At 45.8% G+C, this 15,467-nt stretch overlaps 1 protein-coding gene across 2 annotated transcripts; it reads right to left on the bottom strand.

Annotated features, from left to right (window-relative positions):
• Positions 1-1,331: 1,331 nt before the first annotated feature.
• SIX6 (SIX homeobox 6) lies at positions 1,332-15,134 on the bottom strand. 2 transcript variants are annotated; one of them, XM_080992828.1, is made up of 2 exons: positions 14,456-15,134; positions 1,332-2,566 (listed from the first exon to the last, which is right to left on the bottom strand). In XM_080992828.1, exons 1-2 carry the CDS (start codon positions 15,025-15,027, stop codon positions 2,389-2,391), a joined length of 750 nt encoding a protein of 249 aa, XP_080848954.1. In that variant the 5' UTR covers positions 15,028-15,134; the 3' UTR covers positions 1,332-2,388. The 2 variants fall into 2 exon arrangements, with proteins under 2 accessions (XP_080848954.1, XP_080848955.1); XM_080992829.1 differs by having other exon boundaries at positions 14,515-15,134.
• Between the last annotated feature and the right edge of the window lie 333 nt (positions 15,135-15,467).

Genomic DNA, 15,467 nt, shown 5'->3' with positions numbered 1-15,467 from the left:
TAAGCAGGGCTGGGTCTGGTTAGGGCCTGGATGGGAGACCACTCTGGGACCCCCGCGGGAAAAGCCTTCAGGTTCCACAACAGAAGAAACGCGGGATGTTGATGTAATAACAAAAGTACCCTGTTGCAATCGGTTGCAACTTGCTTTCCAACATTAACTCGGGACCCAAAAGCTAAGCCGGGTTGCATTGCACCTTACAAAAAGCTGTTGGTTTCAAAAAGGGAAAGGTCCATGGGCGTAGCCAATCAAGATAAATAAAAATAAAAATACTTTAACTGAGGTTCTGTACCCACAACATGAAGCCGGCTCCCCAGAACACGGAGTCTGCCCCCCAAACTTAAATCCTGGCTCCTTTCCCAGCGGTGCAGCCCGGTTCTGTACACATTTACAAACAAGTGTTCAGGAAAGTGTGTCAGTATTCTGTAGGGTTGCAAATTTATTCCGCCCCATCCTGTGTATACCATTAGCGCGCAGAACGCATTGATCCGATGCATCACTTTGCACAGGATCGCTCTAGCATAAAGAGATAAAACTGGTATGTTGAAGGTAAATAGCATTTTTTTAAGCGCGCCAAGTTTATGCTCATAAAGCCTTACTCAAAGGATGGATTGTGGGTGTGTGGTGCCCAATTTATGCTCTGTCAACTGCAAGTTATCCCCGGGATATTTTTACTTTAAAGTAAGCACTGTTGAAAATCTGCCCTGTTTTCCATATTGAAAGGACACGGGAGCTACATTTTGCCTTACCCAGATGGCTGCAATATTTTCCCCCTCTTGCATTAGCCCGCTGCGCGTACAAACAGGGCTTAATTCAGAAGCCAGAAAAGGCAAAGATGCCATCTTGGCAGCTCCGACCTAACCTCTAGTTTCTGCAAAGAGCAGCTGTGCACTGCGATCCTAGTAGACCCGTTGAGTTTATCAGGGCTTACCCCTCATTGCATTATGTTGTTATTTTAATTGCTTTTAAAAAAAAAGAGTAACTGGTTCGGAGACCTTCGGTTACTGGACGGCGTTGCAATGCAGTTAATAAAATAGCTACTCCTAAGTCTGGATAGGACAGACTGCTGCCTTGTTCTCTCTTCCAAGGCCCAAAGATTTTCCTGACTTTTGTCTTCTTTTACCGAAATGCTCTCTTCTCTCTCCCTACCCTCCTTCCTTCGGCTCGGTTTGTCTCTCAAAACTGCTTTACTCCAAGACGGTAAAACCTCCTTGGTGCTGAACCCACAAGCGCAATAAGGGGCCTTCTCTTTTTTTGCGCACCAACGAAAATGAATAAGCGTTGCTCAAGAACGTGGATAGAATGGGCCGCCTCTGGTTTTCTCGAAATCACGCTTGGTTTTAAATTCACTTCTTTTCTTTTAAATCCACATCCAGGTCTCTCTGTGGACCTCGTTTAGACCCCAGATCCATGCAAACAAGCAAACAAAGCGCTTCCAACTCTTCTCCTGGTTTAAAAAGCATTTTAAGTCAAGGAAGGGAAAGAAAGAATCTCAGATTCGCTCACCTATTATTTTATTACACTGGAATTGTTCGTTTCTTGGTCTGTTTGTTGTGATTTGGCTGCCCCCTCCCCCTACAATCCCTGGTCCTGCTGCACATGCTCCACGGGGAGGAAAAGGAAATTAAATCACCAGCGCACGCAGGCATCAAGCCTCAAACAATAATTATAATAATAATATTAATAATAATTAATAATAGCAATTATGATAATCAAATAAAACAATCTACCCACAGAGCAATTCTTTAAATAAGTCAATAAACATTATATAGAATATTTATATTTATATATATGTATATGTATAAAAAAAACCTTTTAAAAATAAAAGCGAACTAACAAACCAAACCAAACAAACAACCTCCGAAAAACAACCACCAGCAACTTTTCAGCTGGAAATCCCCAGAGGGAGGAATTAGGATTTGCGGCAGGCGACGGAGCTGCAATTTCTATCCTCCTCCCTCTAGGTTTGGCGTCTCTCTTTCTCCCTCTGCGCGCGTGTGTGACTTTTGAGGCATCTTTACAGCAGATCCTGGCTGAAGGATGGAAGGCGACGAAGACGCCGCTGGGAGGAACAAGCGTCAGCGGAGTCTCTCCGAGCGTTTTCGCGTCCTGCTTTTCAGACGGGCTGGACGGTCCTTGGAGACTCCGGCTGCTCCGCAGGCCCGCCACCAGCCGTCGGGCCCGGGATTGCGGACAAGGCAAAGCGGCGCAGGAAGCCGTGAAGGCGGGCAAGGCAGGCAGACAGGCACTGGCTGGCGAGGAGTGCTTGGCTGGAGGCGGAGGCGGCTGTGCCACCGCTGCTGCTGCTGCGCCCTCGGCTCTCCCGCGCGCCCGGCCGCTCCGTCCGTCCGTCAGTCCTTCCTCCTCCTGCTCTCCCCCTCTTCTTCCTTCTCACAGATCACATTCGCTGTCGCTGGAAGTGATGGAGATGGCCGAGGAGGCGGCGGCTTTGCTGGACAGGCTGGCGGCCGGGCTGGCGGCGGCGCCCAGGAGGGGCTCTCCGGCGCTCTCCTCCTCCGACTGCAGCGACCTCCCTGCGCCTTGCGACGACAAGACTTGCTGCTGGAGCCTGCGGCGGGAGAAGCGAGAGGGAGCCGTCACTTTGGGGAGGCAGCGGAAATAACCAAGGGCTGCCCCTTCCCTCCTTCCGGAACACCCCCACCTCTGTCTCCAGGCCCACCCACTGCACCCCCGATGCCCATCCCTGAGCCACCTAGCCAGGGGTCCTCAGCCCTCAGACGCAGCCTCCTGCTTCCGGGCAATGTGCATTCATATTTCTAGAGGGGCGAGGAACAATGTTGACCCTCCACCTTTGGGCTAAGGAGGGCCAGTGAGCGCCAGACACTTGTTTTCTATATTTGTTTTTTTTTTTCTGGTGGTGCGTATTTAATCCAGCCAGATGGGCTTGGGCAAGGTATAAATAATAAAATTATTATCATTATTATTAAGGCGGTAATACATTTGGATATATAATGTTTTCTGCATTTAGGTATGAGCTGCACTCCATTGATTCTCTCCGCTTCAAGTACACTTAAAATTTCTAAAAATTTGCAAGCTGCTCTTTCCCAAGGAGATTCGCAATCTATATGATGATGATGATGATGTTCCCAACTAAATCCTACTCAGAACAGATCCACTGAACACAATGGGCATAAGTTCATTATTTGCAGTGGATCTACTCTGAGTCGGGTTAACACGGGACGCAATCCATTATGTTTGTTATTATTGTCAAAATACAGCCATAAGTAAAACAATGACACAATGATTTTTTTTAATTAAATGATTGCAATAGACTATAGCATTAAACACACACACACCCCTAGCAGACCATATTAATGAGAACCCCTGTCTCTTTGGCAGAGATGAACACACCTCTTTCCCTTTGTGGTCACTCATTATGCTTCTTCTCACCTTGAGCAGCCCAAGGTCTCACCTGCATTCCAGCCTATGCTTTCCTCTACAAATCTGTGGTGTGACTGCATTTGGAAAACGGTACGTTTCAAAGCACAAACCAAAGTGTTGGTGCTGACCTTTAAAGCCCTAAACAGCCTGGCTCCAGTATACCTGAAGGAGCATCTCCACCCCCATCGTTCAGCCCGGACACTGAGGTCCAGCTGCGAGGGTCTTCCGCTGGTTCCCTCACTGCAAGAAGTGAAGGGAACCAGACAGAAGGCCTTCTCAGTGGTGCCCTCCCTGGGGAACGCCCTCCCATCAGATGTCAAGGAGATAAAGAACTACACAACTTTTAGAAGACTTCTGAAGCAGCCTTGTATCAGGAAGTTTTTTATGTTTGATGTTTTATTATGTTTTAAATATGCTGTAAGTTGCCCAGAGTAGCTGGGGAAACCCCGCCAGATGGGTGGGGTATAAATTTTACTTACTTACTTACTTACTTACTTACTTACTTACTTACTTACAGTTTTGGTCACTTCATCTCAAAAAAGTAATTGCAGAGCAGAGGAGCCAACTCCTAGGGGCTGAGGTCCCTTTGCCCCCCAATAAAATATTTGAAGGGACTGGGCCACCCAAAGTTAATGAGCATTGCCATTCAAATGGTGCGCATGTGCCATGTCGTGTGATCGATTTATGTGGGGCAGGGCTTACCTGGCACCCCCAATATTTTATTCAAGTTGGCACCCCTGTTGCAGAGCCGGAAAGGGTAACCAGATCGAGGGGATGGGACAACTTGCCTATTGGGAAAGATGGCAACATTTGGGACTTCTCAGATTAGAGAAAAGCCTAGTAGAAGTGTATGAAATTTATGAATGGCATTTCAGAAAAACCGAGAACTCCGATGAAGCTGAATGCTGGAAGATTCAGGACAGAAAAAAGAAAGGGATTCTCCACACAGTGCAGTTAAACTATGGAATCTGCACTGCACAAAGTGGCAGTGATGTTCACTAACTTTGATGCCTTTAAAATAAGTAATCTCCTCTAATAAGGCTACCAATGGCTACAAGTCATGATGGCTCTGTTCTGCGTCCACTGCTGGACGCAGTATGCCTCTAAACCAAATAGTAGTAATATTAGCAGTAGTAATAGTAATAGTAATAGTAATAATAATAATAATTTATTTATACCCTGCCCAACTGGCTGGGTTTACCCAGCCACTCTGGGCGGCTTCCAACAGGATATTAACGGTAAAGGACCCCTTACAGTTAAGTCCAGTCGCGAACAACTCTGGGGTTGCGGCACTCATCTCGCTTTACTGGCCGAGGGAGCTGACGTTTGTCCGCAGACAGTTTTTCCGAGTCATGTGGTCAGCATGCCTAAGCCGCTTCTGGCAAAACCAGAGCACTACATGGAAACGCTGTTTACCTTCCCCCCAGAGTGGTACCTATTTATCTACTTGCATTTTGACGTGCTTTCGAACTGCTAGGTTGGCAGGAGCAGGGACTGAACAATAGGAGCTCACCCCGTCACAGGGATTCAAACCACTGACCTTCCGATCAGCAAGCCCAAGCCTCAGTGGTTTACACCAAAGCACCACCTGCATCCCAACAGAATATTAAAAACACAATAAAACATCAAACATAAAAAACTTCCCTAACAGGGCTGCCTTCAGATGTCTTCTGAAATTCAGACAGTTGTTTTTTCCCTTGACATTGGCTGGCAGGGTGTTCCACAGGGTGGGTGCCACCACCGTTAAGGCCCTCTGCCTGGTTCCCTGTAACCTCACTTCTTGCAATGAGGGAAACGCCAGAAGGGCCTCGGAGGTGGACCTCAGTGTCGGGGCTGAATTGCACTGTTGCACTAAGGTCTTGTTTGTGGGCTTCCCAGAGGCATCTGATAGGCTGCTGTGAGAACGGGATGGTGGACTGGATGCACCACTGGCCTGAAACAGCAGGCTTTTCTAATGTTGTTTGCACCCCTGTGCTAACCCTACAGTCCTCTTTATCTTATCAAAAGGTGGAAATGCAATCATAAGCTCTGCCACTGCCTCAGGAATTGCAGCCTACCACTTCTCCAGCTCTTAACTATTCTGATTCTGTTAGCCAAAAACGCACACAATAGCAGTCGTGTTTGCATCATCAGAAACCACGCTTCTCCATGCTTTCATGGAGAGGGCAATGAAGAAGAAGAAGAAGAAGAAGAGTTTGGACCTGATATCTCACCTTTCACTCCCCTTAAGGAGTCTCAAAGTGGCTAACAATCTCCTTTCCCTTTCTCCCCCACAACAAACACTCTGTGAGGTGAGTTGGGCTGAGAGACTTCAAAGAAGTGTGACTGGCCCAAGGTCACCCAGCAGCTGCATGTGGAGGAGCGGGGAATCGAACCCGGTTCACCAGATTATGAGTCTACCGCTCTTAACCACTGCACCACACTGGCTCTCAGTGAACGAGGACAGGGGTCAGAAAACTTTTTCAGCAGGGGGCCGGTCCACTGTCCCTCAGACCTTGTGAGGGGTCGGACTATATTTTGAAAAGAAAACAAAAACGAATTCCTTTGCCCCACAAATAACCCAGAGATGCATTTTAAATAAAAACCACATTCTACTCATGTAAAACTCGCTGATTCCTGGACCGTCCGTGGGCCGGATTTAAAAGGCGATTGGGCTGGATCCGGCCCCTGGGCCTTAGTTTGCCTACTCATGAACTAGGACTTCCCAGCTGCTCTCAGCACACTGCAGGGTGTGGGGGTCTCATATCCATACAGGGAGAGTGGTTCTCTGATTTCGCAAAAGCCCAGGCAGACTTAGGAACTAATAAATTGTTTTAATGAGCCACAAGAACACAGAAATAGCTGGACTAGGACAAAGGCCCTTCCAGTCCAGCATTCTGTTCTCCCGATGGCCAACAAAGCTCACAAATGGGACCTGAGTGCAATTGTGGGGAGGAAATTCCACCACTTAGGAGGTACTGCAGAGAATGCTCTCTCCCAGAGCACCACCACTCAAACTTCTGAGGGCAGTGGAACTTCCAATGGGGCCTTTTCTGCAGTGGCTCCCCATTTGTGGGATGCTCTCCCCAGGAAGGTTTGGCCTGAGCCTTCATTATATATCTTTAGGTGCCAGGCAAAAATGTTCCTCTTTGACCAGGCCTTTGGTTGATTGACATCCAATAACCTTTAAAAATGTGTTGTGGAGGCGGGGGATTATTGGGTTGCTCTTGTTTTTGTTGTTATTATGCATTTTATGTTTTTTATATTGTGGTTTTAGCTTGAGGTCTGCGGTCACAGGGCGGTATACAAATTTTAATAATAATAATAACAATAATAATAATAATAATACCAAGAAGACCTGCTCTGTTGATGTTAATAAATGAGTGGGTTTGTAGGGAGGGAAGCAGTATTTCAGATATCTACATCATTTAGACCTTGACATTATTATTATTATTATTATTATTATTATTATTATTATTATTATATTTATACCCTGCCCATCTGGCTGGGTTTCCCCAGCCGCTCTAATCATAGCATTACTGTATGATTAATAACAAATGATACACCTACCCTCCATGAATTTGTCTAATACTCTTTTAAAGCATATTCTCTGTGCCTTGTGTCAATGAGTTCCACAGATTAATTATGCACTGCATAAAGAAGTACTACCCTTAGTATTCCCAGTGGGATGGCTTGGCCATAGAGTATCAGAAAGGTACACAACAATGATGTGACCATATCCCCAAGCACCACCACCCCCCGCTTAAAAAAAACTTTCACTTTAACCAAGCCACTCTGTTCCCTATTAGTTCAATGCATGCTATTTCCCCAAAGGACAAAAGCTTATCTTGGAATCTGTACCCTTGGACGGTGAGAGAAGGCAAAAGCTTACTTAAAGATGTAATTTTCCTGTTCACCTACTCAGCTACTGCAAAGGAAATTTTAAAAAAATCCTTACAACCTAACAGTGTAAGACACATTTTGTCTCCTCAGAAATCACTCTATCTTTCCTTTATGGTGGGGGAACCTGATGCCCTCCAGGTGTTATTGGACTACAAGTCCCATCATCCCTGACCATTGGCAGGGGATGAAAGGAGTCTGGCAATATATGGAGTGCCACAGACTAGCCACCCCTGCCCTAAATATTTGCTTTCCTTTGGATTTTTGTGTTTCTTCATGAACCTGCTTCAATCAGAGATTATAGAGGTATAGAGAAATGAGTATGCCCAATATTGGCCCTATCAGCAGGGCTTTTTCGGCCGTGGCCCCAATCTGGTGGAATGCTCTGTCACAAGAGACTAGGGCCCTGTGGGACTTGACATCTTTCCACAGGGCCTGCAAGACAGAGCTGTTCCACCAGGCCTTTGGCTGAGGCACAGTCTGATCCCCTCCTTTTGTAATCCTCATAGAACTCTAGCCCAATGGTTGTCATTAATTTGACTCTGAATTGATTTTGGAATGAATTGATTTTAGAATGTATTTCAATTAAATGATTATGATTTTATGTAAACTGTGCTATTTTTACTGTTGTTAGCCGCTCTGAGCCCAGCTTTGGCTGGGGAGGGTGGGATATAAATTAAAAATTATTATTATTTTTAGTAGTAGTAGTAGTAGCATCATATCAGGTTCAAGGCTCCTAAGCACTGCTTTCTGTTAGAGCCACGTTTGCCAAATTCAGCTGGGTCCTATTGGCTTCCAACTCCATCCATCTATCCACTTGTTAACCACCTATTCTGATGCTGCAGTAGCCAGTGTCTTACACTTCCCCATCAGCTATCCTAGCCATGGCCACTTCCACAATTTAAAATGGCCAGTCATAGAATGACTTCACGTACATGTACAAATAACTTCAGTGTAACTTTGGTGCAGGGATGCGGGTGGCACTGTGGGTTAAACCACAGAGCCTAGGACTTGCCAATCAGAAGGTCAGCGGTTTGAATCCCCGCGACAGGGTGAGCTCCCGTTGCTCGGTCCCAGCTCCTGCCCACCTAGCAGTTTGAAAGCACGTCAAATTGCAAGTAGATAAATAGGTACCACTCCGGCGGAAAGGTAAATGGTGTTTCCGTGCGCTGCTCTGGTTCGCCGGAAGCAGCTTAGTCATGTTGGCCACATGACCCGGAAGCTGTACGCCGGCTCCCTCGGCCAATAAAGCAAGATGAGCGCTGCAACCCCAGAGTCGGCCACAACTGGACCTAATGGTCAGGGGTCCCTTTACCTAACTTTGGTGCAGGGTTCCACAGGTTTCAAACCATCTCCCTAGGGAACCCTAAGACACTACGGAAATTTGTCAGAGGTCCTCAGTGAAAGGTTCAGGAACGACAGATAAGCCAGTTGATTCCTGCATCAGCAGGGGGTTGGACTAGATGACTCCCCCCCCACACAGGCATTCCTTGCAATTCTACAATTCTAAGCTTCCCTGAAAGAGTATTACCAATTCCCCCCTTTAATGCACAACCAAAGAAAAGGGTTGTGTGCATTCTGCAACAGTCGGTCACTTTGCACAGGGGATGGGCGTCCCTCGTGCCATGATCTTTCTGCAATGGCCAGGGGTTCACTGACAAATACTCACAGGTTCCTCAGCAGACAGATCAGGGTGGAAATTCCTCCTGAATGCAGGAAGTTTGAGAAACGCGTTGGTATAGCTCAAGGGGGTATTTGTCCTGCTTTGGGGGCTAGGGGGTGTGGCAGGTCAACTGGAACAAGCTGTGACTCTTCCTCATTCTGCAAACTTTGCTAATTCACCATGCCTACATTTGCATCCACTGCAAGGTTTTAAAACTCTTGCCAGCTGATCCACTCATGCAGTTTTAATTAGTCCATTTGTGCATTTAAATTATATTTCCCTAATTCCAAATTGTATTATTATCATTAATATATATCCGTAATATTCTGGATGAAGTTTCTTTTCAAGAATGCATTTCTCATTCCGCATCATATATTATTTCAGATTCTGTAAATGCGATTATTTCTACTGTTATTTTTCTTGCAATGCTATGTTATTTGATACCGCCAACTTATACACCCAGACCTTGTAAATTACATTTTATTTGGCCCCCATTTTGTTTTCATTGGGAGTAATTGTTTTCATTTGTGTAATAACCCATACAATTTGGAGATGATATTCAAACATAAATCAAAGGCCTTTAACATATATATATATATATGTATATATATATATATATATATATATATATGGATTCATTTCAGTTTGTGAAATTTTCAGTAGGGAAGGGTCGCAGGGTTGAGTGATGTTCGAAAGGCCTGCTAGAGCAGTTATTGTCAGACACAACAGAAGTCCACAACAAATGTTCTCAACAATAATGCTTTTTTGTAGTTCTACCTTGAACATGTCTGCAAAAAGTACAAAAAGAGCAATGTATCGTTCAGAGTAGAGCAGCAAAAAAGGCGAAATCAATGTATTTTGAGAAGATTTTTAGTGGTTTTTTGTTTTGTTTGGCCTCACAATAGCTGCTGTAGTATTATCGACATGGATGAAGTCATCACACATACAGCTTTTTTAATATAAAAAAACCAAAGGCACACACACACCTAGCACATGGACCCAGTTAACAATAGTCACTCTCTGGGTAGAATCGGCATGGAAGACCAGTTCAAGATAGAAATACTTTGAAGCAGATGTGAAACACATCCTACAGAATAACATCTAGGAACATAATTTAAGATTGTATTGTTTTCCCCTCCTCTCTTTTTCTGAAAATCACGTTTTTAAAATTAAACCTGCCTTGGGCAAACATGGGTGTTACAGAGCTGAAATAAAATACATCTGTGAAATATTGCAACTGCTTAATGTATGCTGTTTTACTGTTATTCATCATCATCATCATCCCTTCACCTCTTTATGGAGCCGGGCTCATTGTTACGGCTGACTACATCTCTTAGAACAAAGAACCGAAGAACTGTGTTAATCTAAGCACCGAGGGTTAAGCCTCGTCTATAGAAACGGCTCTTTTTAGCTATCAAACTAAGACAAATACATTAATGGGTGACGATCCAATAATCTGGCATCGAAGCAGCAGTTTCTGTTTCTGCAAACTATATGTCGTAATAGTAATTTTATACACACCTGCTTTCAAGCAACTTTTAGCAGAAATGTATCTTGGATCCCTTATTTGAGGCGGCTGATGTCCCCACAAATGTTTCAAAACATTGTTTCTCCCCCCCCCCCCCCCGCGCCGCCCCCAGTTCCAATAAATTTAACCACACTTGCACTACAATGGAGAAGAAATGCAGTTTCTGCAGATTGCACTATGGAGTGGAATCAGCGCCTCTCCAGTAATTTAAGGAATGTCCTACAAGTGATTTCCACCAAGGATAGTTTAGAACCAACAACAGTATTTTTTTCACTGGATTCATTCTTTGTATTTATTGCGTAAATGGAACATCCACTCCCAAGTACACCGGATTTTAAATTTTGTTTTTGTAATATGATATTTTCTTGTGTGCTATTGCTCTGCCCTTATTTTATAAACATTTATGAAATAAAGAGTCAATACTGTTTTAAAATGACACATCCACAAAAATACAGAACAAAGAAGAGTATTTTCTGAACAAAGCTTTCAAGGATGTTAAGATTAGAACCAATTTTAGCTCTGAGCAATCCAGAGTAGATTTGGAAAATACTTTTTAAAAACAAACAGCAGGGCCGTTTTTAAACACAGTCTGCTAAATGTTCTGCTTTTTCTCTTGTAGCCTTTCTCTCAGTTGAAGAATCCGCAACCCACTTAAAATAAAAGTCCTTTAATTTTCAGTTTCGCTGCATTGGCTTCTGTGGGCCTGCCTGAATTTAAAAATCTCTTTACAGCTGCAATCCCATGTGCACCTGACCTCAGAAAGATTTACTTCCAAGTAAACATGCATGGGGATTATAGCTGCATCCATATTGCAAAACTCTCTTTCTTCTTCACCGGTTGCAACTGAGGAATAGATTCAAAAATGTATATACTTCGACTGGATCCCAAAAACTGCTTGTCCCCAGCAATTTCCCCCCTCTGTCTTTTCGTCTCTCTCCTTGCAAGTTATTTATACATTGGTGTGCATCGCCCTCACATTTAAACTTTGTAAGATGGAAGCCTTTCTATGTTTACGCAGAAATCAGTCGCGCAGCACAGGATTTACTCCTAGGTAAATCTGTATGGGATTGTTCTGTTAGTCGGATTCGCAGACTTAAGCCGAAAGAATCCTATTGGATTTAAGCCGAAAGAATCCTACTGAAGTCCGTGCGACTAAACCGGTTTACATTCAAGCACTTTGGCACAATGGAATCGTAAACACGCCTCCTGCAAAATATAGGTCATTCGTGCTAATTAGTGCACCTAATTGTCATCAGAAATCCTTTCCCATTCTAAGCTAGGCGTCTTCTTTTTTTACTTTCCCTATTTATTCCTTACGTCAAGCTCCCCATGCAGTCCTTAAACCAGCTCCCTGTTTGGCTAAATAAAAGTCCTAGTTTTGTTCTACGCTTAAATGGCAACATTGAGCATCTTTTTAAAATTATGGGCTGTATCCATAACCCTAGAGAGGGATAAAGGATAATGGTGAAGGGAAGCTGATGTGAATTTCCTAGGAATGGCATGTACCTTAAAATATGCATGAATCACAACTGAATATTTGACAGGTTCAATCCCGCTGCCTACTGCCATGGTAAAGAGGCTTTAAGAACCATAGCTTTCAAGATACCATCGTTCTGAATTCTGTTAGAAGTGGGTCTTGCTGCATTGAATACAGGCATTTACTACTGTTGTGTCTTTGCACTGAAACACAGCAGTGTGTCTATGTCCTTTTACAAATTGGATTTAGAAAATGGATGGACGAACGGACAGCTGCTTAAAAGGAGAATGGCATAGCCATACCACATACTTCTCAACAGGGGAAGTACTTTGCTCAAACACTTTGCTCGCGAGTTGCTCCTGGTTTTAAATTAAGAGTGCTTGCTCGTGGTTGATTGCATTTAGAGACTGATTCGAAACTCATTACTCAAAGTAAGCCATTAAAAAACACACACTTAAGTGTGGTCCCGTGTCCCTGTACACTTGGGAATATCTTCTTTCGAGTTAAAGGGGACTTACTTCTTATAAACATGATTTTAAGGTAGCTACACGTGCATTTAGGACTGGCGAGCAATCAGCTTGATCCACTGAAATGCTTGTTTTAAATGAGCCATTAACGAGGTTATGCACCAGAGAGCATTAACAGTATTAGAAATATCCATCTGTATAGATGGGTATCAGCAAGCATGGCATAATGGTATTAAATGATAACCCCCGGTAGTGAAATAGATATTGTATTTTAAGATATGCTTATTTTAAACCCATCAGCTGGTCTCTACCTATGCATTCATACATGCAGGCAATTCATTTTTCCTTCAGTCAAGCAGAGATGATGTGCTGGATAGTAAAAGGAAATTAAAAGAAAAATGAAAGCCAAAACTTTAATTGTAGATGAATTGTTAGAGGAGATAACAAAAGTAAAAAATAGAAAAAACCTATATCCTATGTCATGTACCTACTTTCTTTCCTTCTTTAATTTTAATTGTTTGCAGAATCATTTCGCAGTTCTCCAAACCTGCCTAGTTTCCTTCCCTTCCAAAAAGAGGTTTCATAAATTAATTTCCAAAAAGATGTCCCATACATTAATTAAAATGCAGAATGCAACAGTCTCAACAGCAATACACCTTTACAGATACAGGGATGCTGCAGAAAAGTAGGCAGATGTAAATGCCCGGCTGATCCTCAACATACTTACTTGGAAGTAAAATGACATTTCTGCATCTCATATCTCCCTGACCTCAAGTTTTTTTTACAACCCCCCACCCAACTATGTACCAGCAACTCAGGATAATGCTTTGTGCATCTGATGAAGTGGACGCTCAAGGAAGCTTATGCCACAATTAATTAGTTTTTTCTTGGAGGCCCCACAATACTGCAGCGTTGCTTATTCTGCAAAAGGCGATCAAGGCTGCTCATCTGGAAATCGGTTACATGAAATCTGGTTTCTAAATAGCAGCCCGCCCCGCTGATATCAATGTGGCTTGATCCTAATTTAATACTTGTTTTGCAACTCATTTCCCAGCTCCGGGCTTAGGATCCGGGTGGACAAAAGAAGCTCACATTCTTACTTGTCTCCTCCCACAAACCCGCTCTGTGGGAAATTCGAGCAGGGGAAAGTACAACCCTAAACGCTGTATCTAGAGAGCAAACCTCACTGAACTCAGTATGACTTACATAAAACTGTACTGCAAATTTCCTCCAAAGTCCTTGCTCTTTGGACTGAATTGGGAGGGTGAGATTAGCGAGGACTTGCTCCAAAGTGAATGTAAAGACGGCCGTGGAATAGGGAGATTTTAAGCACATTTTACATATGCGGTCTTCAGACACCTTAAGGCGAAGTTTAAAAACCCCCATCTGTTTCAACGGAGCAGATTCACACGAACGGCTTCCCGGATTCTCCCCTACGAATTCAGATTCAATTCAACTTACTTAAAAAGGGGGGGGGATTATTGTGCAGTGCTTTCAGCTTAATGGGTCCTGTTCTGGAAACCTGAACATGAATTTTCGCCTGAGTATCCTCCTCCTGCCTACGTTAGCTGCTATCTCGGTTCGGTCGTAAATGCTAATACCCAAAGACAGCAAACGAAGCTAACCAAGTGAATCTGGCGCGGGCCGGGGAAGAGAGCATCAGGATTCGCACCCTCGCCTCCCCGCTATTTGGGAGCGGAGACGGTCGCTGCAAAGGGGATTCCGAGCGGGCGCTAGTCCGCTTTGAGGCCCCTGGGCATGGAACAACTAACCCAATAAAATGGGGTGAGGACGTGGGGGCACGAGGAGAAATCGCCAAGCGAGCGGGGGGGGGGGGAATAAGAGGAACATCTCCTTTTCCTACAGTGCCAGCAGCGCAACTGGAACTCAATCTTCCTAGCTGTGTTTGGAGAACTCGTGAGTGCGCGCAAGAGACTAGGAAGGATATGAGTGTATCTACAGCGGCGCGGTCGCCACCCCGCCAGCCACCCTCCCCCGAGATCTTCCTCCTCCTCGGTCCATCCCCGCCGTGCGCTACCGACCTGTTCTTGGCGGCGGCGGCCCTGTCCCTTTGCCTGCGGTTTTTGAACCAGTTGCCCACCTGCGTGGGGGTGAGTCCGGTGGCTTGGGCCAGCTCTCGCTTTTTGCTGGGGTTTGGGTAAGGGTCCTGCAGGTACCACTCTCGCAGCAGGTGCCGCGTGCGCTCCTTGAAGCAGTGCGTCTTCTGCTCGCCGTCCCAGATGGTGCGCGGCAGCGGGAACTTCTTGCGCACGCGGTATTTGTCCACCGGCCCCAGCGGGCGGCCGCGCAGCTTCTCGGCCTCCTGGTAGTGCGCCTCGAGCCACAGCGCCTGCAGCTTGGCGTGCGACTCCTTGGGGAACTTGTGGTTCTCCAGGATGTGGTACAGCTCGCGGTAGTTGCCGGCGTGGAAGGCCACGATGGCGCGCGCGCGCAGCACCGACTCGTTGCGGTTGAGAGCCTCGCAAGCCGCCGGCGCCACCGGCAACGACCACAGGAAGCGCCCGAGGCGCTCCACGTCGCCGCTCTCCTCCAGGGTCTCGCACACCCCGGCCACTTGCTGAGGGCTGAAGTTGAGGATGGGCAGCTGGAACATGGAGGCGGCCGGCGAGGGGGCCAGGGCAGGCGAGAGGGATGGCTGGGCTGCTGGCGACCACGCTTTCTCCGGGTCACCTCTTGCGCGCAATCCGCGGGGAACGCCGAATCGAGGAGCCTCTTCTCCGCGCCTCGGGCTGGGCTGCCTCTACCGCGGGTCCAGGCGCCTCGCCCCTTAGTTATGGGGCTGCAGGGTTGCGGCGACTCTTCCACGCGTCGGAAGCGACTCCCAGAGCCTCGCCTCTCCAAACAGCGGCGCTGGTTTTGGCGGAGGCCACGCTTCTTCGCTTTTCTCCTGGGTTCAGAAAGCCAGCGCTCTCTCTCTCTCTCTCTCTTTTTTCAGCCCTCGAGATAAGGGGTAAAAAGCATCTCTCTCTCTCTTACCCTTCCCGTCCCCTCCTCCTCCTCCTTTTGCGCGCTTCAGGCGCTCGCTTGGCTAAC

Source organism: Podarcis pityusensis, assembly GCF_964106645.2.
Source record: "Podarcis pityusensis genome assembly, chromosome: 1".
Classification (NCBI taxonomy): Eukaryota; Metazoa; Chordata; class Lepidosauria; order Squamata; family Lacertidae; genus Podarcis; species Podarcis pityusensis.
The sequence above is the reverse complement of the archived record's forward strand: the minus strand, read 5'-3'. Positions and strand labels throughout refer to the sequence as shown.